Genomic DNA, 5,084 nt, shown 5'->3' with positions numbered 1-5,084 from the left:
AATAAGCCATTAATTATTTCGGGGATAAAAATTGTTTTATGTGGCTGTAACTTGTAAATCGTGAAAAATTATCAATTTTCATTGATTATTGAATATTACACAGAATTTTACCTCCAAAATCGATTGTTAAACTTTCTTCACTTCACGCGTCGATAATTTTACAGAAAAATTGCAATAAGATCATTTACGTGTAAGTTAACGTTTCCAACAAAAAATCGACAGAAAAATTTATTACGAAATACATCCTAAACTTATTACTCTCGTTATCTGGTACACGTATATTCATAACAGAAGAGATTAATGCATTTCTAAATATAACCGTGACTGATTAAAATTCACGTAAGGATTTTACAATTAATTTTCATATAGGGAAATTAAATAGTGTCAGTGGGATGAGAAATGAAAGCGAAGTCGTTCTATGCATTTCAATCTATCATTTATCTGACATTGTTTCAAAGATACCAGCGAGATGAACAAGAATTCACAGTGTACGTATAAAGAAAGAAAATATGTACGTAATTTGTACTATTTAAGACAAAAGTTTCAGATCATTTGTCAATTTTCACTAACATTGAATATACTACCAATTTTTCGTGGACTTGGAATTAATGACACGAGAATTGATACGATATGAATGACAATCATTTATATTTAAAAAAAAAAAGAAAGGACCGTTGTTCAAATGCATTATCCGTTGTATGTGTTCGTTTCATTCATAATCGCGTAATCGCTTCCACGAGCAAAATGATTGTATTTCATAAAACGATCAAACGGACCAGTGGAATTGGCTATATACAAGTCGTGTATATATGTGTACACACACACGCGCGCGCGCGCTAATGCACGTACACGTGTATCAACGCGTGTCAACAGAAACACACATACACGTACACACACGTACGCGAGTACGCGTATGTATCAGGATGCACAAAAGGAAAACAGTTTAGCGGAAAAATTCTGCACAAAAGGAGCGGCGGTATCTCTTCTTTCTATCGGGGGCGAAGGGGAGTGGTCGTAGTATCGTGATCTTTAAGTGTGTTAAGAGGTTTCGCTTACTATTTTTGCCCATTTCGCGAACTTTTCGCTTCTTGTCACGTTCATTTCTTTCTCTCGGTCTCGTTGCGGGTCATGGTGCACACGCGTGCACCCTTTGTTCCTTTCGTTCTTTCTTTTCGGTTAGTTTCCTCGAGCTCGTTGGTCGTTCGCCGTGTCAATGAGACCGCTAACGTGTAGGGTACACCGAGAATAATTGATACTCTTAGTTTGTGCCACGTAGACGTATTAAAACGAGGAAAAAAGTAAGAATAAAGAAATAAAAAAATGTTAGTATCTTTACGCCCGTTCGGTTACGGTGCACCCGGCACGTCGGAACTTTTGATTTCGAATTCCACGAAGAAGCTCTCGGACACGGCTCTCGGCGAATCTTGATCGAAAGTTCCGTCGTCTCGGGATGGGAAAGTGAGTGGGATGATGTCCGAACAGTCGAAATTCACCAAACACACATACACACACGAAACGAAAAAAAAAAAAAGAAAAAAAAATGGAGATATACCTTTAATACGAATACGTTCTGCATTAACTTTTCAAACGACATACAATGAATTCTGTTTTATCTCAAGCTTATCACTAAATACTGTCACAAATTGTCAATCGTTTTGACAGAGAAAAAGTGGTACTCAGAGGAGAAAATGCTCGGCGAGTAGAGCTGATGTGGCACAACCCTTCTACCGAAGCTGTTGATTTTTCCTCGTATTACATTCACCACGCGAAGTCGTGCGGTGTCTTAAAAAACCGCTGCAGTAAACAGCAACTCACCTCGCTTGATTAACGACGTTTGTTTCAGCGTAAACTTATTCGAGAATGGTCCAAGTTGCGGCGAACAAATGTTCATGTTAATTGTTTAGTCGTTAGAGAATTTAAAAGCTAGCGCGCTGCTACATCCGATGTCATTAAGAATTTATCTACCTCGTATATGTGCACCGTTGGTGAAAAGTTTCGAGCATCCTTCGTTATTCCGGACAAAACAAGCTTTTACGTACAGGTGCAGTTGGTTTATTAGAAATATTGCATTTACGTGTTAAAGCTAACATTACCGAAGTGCGATTCGAGATTCGAATTGGAATTATAATTCAATTGGATCGTGACAAAAAAGAATGTACTGGATAACTGTAACCGATGTGTCACAAATATTTACAAGAAGCTTAGAGCAATATTAACCCTTTTACTCCTGACATGAGAGGTTCGTGTATTTTTAGGAATCATACTTTATTAAAAAAATATGTTCCAGTCGCCATATTTTTCGAGATATTTAATTTTCAGAGTAGCTGGAAATTTCGGCGGGAAAGGTACTTCACAGGTGAACCGAATCGATGGGATTAAAAGGGTTAAATGAAATGTACTGGGAACAAATGAGAAATTAATAGGCTAAATTGACGGAATTAAGCAAAAGAGAAAAAAGAAGGATTTTTTTCTGTTTGAAATTCTATCTGCTGTTTATTCTGTTAGGGAACACTTTTTAGGGGTAAAACTGACAAAAATAATATATGTATGAATGACAGCTTGCATAACACTGACCCTAATAAGTCGTGTTCTTATCTACGTGACTCAAGAACACCTTGTCACCTTTATCCCTCGGGCAATTAATAGCCTCAATTCTTGGAATGTCGTGATAAGTAGCTTTTAACCTCGACTAAGGAAAGTTTATCGTGGAAAACAGTAGAGCGTATTAAAAATCACGTTTTTTGAAAGGATTGTATCGTAATGTGCATTGTTATTCGTAATTAATAAAGTTGCACGCACCGTATCACCGTTGCGTATCCATTTGTTGCATTTCCGCGTATCGTATCATCGTTGCGTATCAAAGTACTGAAAGAAATGCATTCTTTTTTAAGCGACAGTATTGATTACCTTTGATCTGCAATATGCACATTTATGCCTCCAACCATTAAAAAATCAGGATGTACTTCTGCTTTTAAAAGAGTGCGATAGAAGTTATTTCTGACTTTTTTTTTCATCGAGTTTTAACGTCGCATTAACTGCACACGCGTGGTTATTAGCGACGGTGATTTAGGATGAATATCTTTATAAAAGGGTATCGAAATTTTAACAAATCGAATACATATCTTCTAAGCTGCACTTAAATTAATTATATCTCTCTAGAGAGCACATGTCAAATACCAATTACATCGATTAATATACTTATGCGTAGTTTGTGGTAGGACGAGTAAATTCTCGTGCACAGTTTGGCAAAGCAAAGACGAGGTTTCAAGCGGGCCTTAGGGTCTAGAAGTGGGAGATGTAGGAGAAATTCTGACGTCGTTGTTTAATTAGCCAATAGCGGTAAAGTAAGGCCATCGCACTTACTCTTCTGTAAACAACGAGGACGATCGAGCCTCGTGTGAACAGTCGATAACGGGTGACCAGTCGATAATAGATCAAGAAAATAATTTCATTTTTATAATTTTTATCATTATCTTTATGAAAATAGTACCAGTGGATCGATAAGGGTCTCCGAATGAAAATGATTACAAAAATATGACATAAATCGGACTAACCTTAAGTGTAATCATTCTTAAAAGCATCCTTGAAAAAAGCATTCTTGGATATTGAAATTGTTGACTGGTAAGACTACTCTGATTTATTATCGAAAGGTGATTGAAAATCATTTGTCTAACCCATTTAACTTCCTCTCAAACGGTGATATCAGTGTAGGACCGAAGAGTGGCGGGAATGGCGTGTCCGCCTATTTCCCGCTCATTTGGTGGTGCAATGACGTCAAAAACCTCATCTTTGCTTTGTCGATCTGTATATACTCATAAATATATCATATAAGTTAAAATTGTACGATACATTATTTCGAACAACTTTTAAGAAGAAACAGAAAACAATGTTATAAATAAATCTGCAAAGTATTCATACACATATGTATTTATATATCTTACTCGTGCCAAGCCGAATAGAAATATTAAATCAATACGAAAATATGAAATAAAACTATATACGAATAAAGTTCCTGTGAATCAACTGTCCAAATGTATTATAAATTTGTTACAGCAATTTTTTTTAGTAACAAAATTGCATAAAAATAAATATACTGTATTTGTTGCGTTAGCTGGTCGCGGCTCAGGAGCACATATGGTTAGCAATGATAGTGTTCTAGGGAATCTCGAGTATGTTCCTTCTTCATTAATTACGAGTAGAATACAGATATCTGATGCAAAATATCGAGGTCCTTATTTAGTTTAGATGCGTAACGCTGAAGGCTTACTGCACGAAGCCATTTTCAAGAACTGGTGGGGATAGCAATGGCCAATTAACGCGGCAGCACTGTATTTTATAATTTTCTCTTGTTTTTATATAAACTATGTATTACATTTTCTACAAATATCTTTTATGCTATCGTATTATTTCTCAAATAAAAGTTAAAAATACTGTTTATATTATGTATTGCGTTGTAGACTAAAATATATACAATACATTTATGTAATTCAAATTAGCACGGAATTTAAATATCCAACACAATTATTTAGTACAAAACAGTTTGTTTTATACTTTGCCATACTTTTGTATTTAAAATAATGTACATCAGATGTCGTTTTAATATTATGAAGTTTGCCACTTAACGCACGTGCAGTCTACAAGCTCTATCTACAGTTAATGATTGAACTTTATGTTGATGGTAATGTTCCATAGGAAACAAGACACTGACCGCGAAATGTGAAATGCATTTATTTCCAAGTGACCAAGAGTACCGTGAAAATCTTATTTTACATGTGTTAAAATACCGAAGATAACAATGAGCTGGGAAATCAGCTGTGCTGATATGTGTCGAGCTTGTATGAAAGTTGACGGCGTTCTTCTTCCTATGTATGATGACGACACGATTAGTCAAAAAAATTTACCCGATAAGCTTGCCGAACTTGCATCGATACAGGTTAGTAATAAAATATCATGTACTTTATTTATCTTTATTTCTTTCAATACAATTTTTTTTTATTATAGAGAATCGTGTATAAATTTTGCAACCTTCTAACATAACCTCAAAATGATGTCATTACAGATTGATTTTGTAGATATAACGATAA

At 35.4% G+C, this 5,084-nt stretch overlaps 1 protein-coding gene across 1 annotated transcript in view; it reads left to right on the top strand.

The window, feature by feature from the left end:
- The first annotated feature begins 4,702 nt into the window (after nucleotides 1-4,702).
- The window catches only part of LOC108576894 (zinc finger protein 2 homolog), a 3,809-nt gene continuing 3,427 nt past the window's right edge, over nucleotides 4,703-5,084 (top strand). The window contains exon 1 of the mRNA XM_017939961.1: nucleotides 4,703-4,933. Within this exon, the coding sequence (XP_017795450.1) occupies nucleotides 4,796-4,933 (138 nt within the window). The 5' untranslated portion in view covers nucleotides 4,703-4,795. The remainder of the gene's footprint in view (nucleotides 4,934-5,084) is intronic.

This window comes from Habropoda laboriosa, unplaced genomic scaffold (assembly GCF_001263275.1).
Source record: "Habropoda laboriosa isolate 0110345459 unplaced genomic scaffold, ASM126327v1 scaffold561, whole genome shotgun sequence".
NCBI classification, from domain to species: Eukaryota; Metazoa; Arthropoda; class Insecta; order Hymenoptera; family Apidae; genus Habropoda; species Habropoda laboriosa.
Note: the sequence above shows the minus strand (reverse complement) of the source record. Positions and strands in the feature narration are given on the sequence as shown.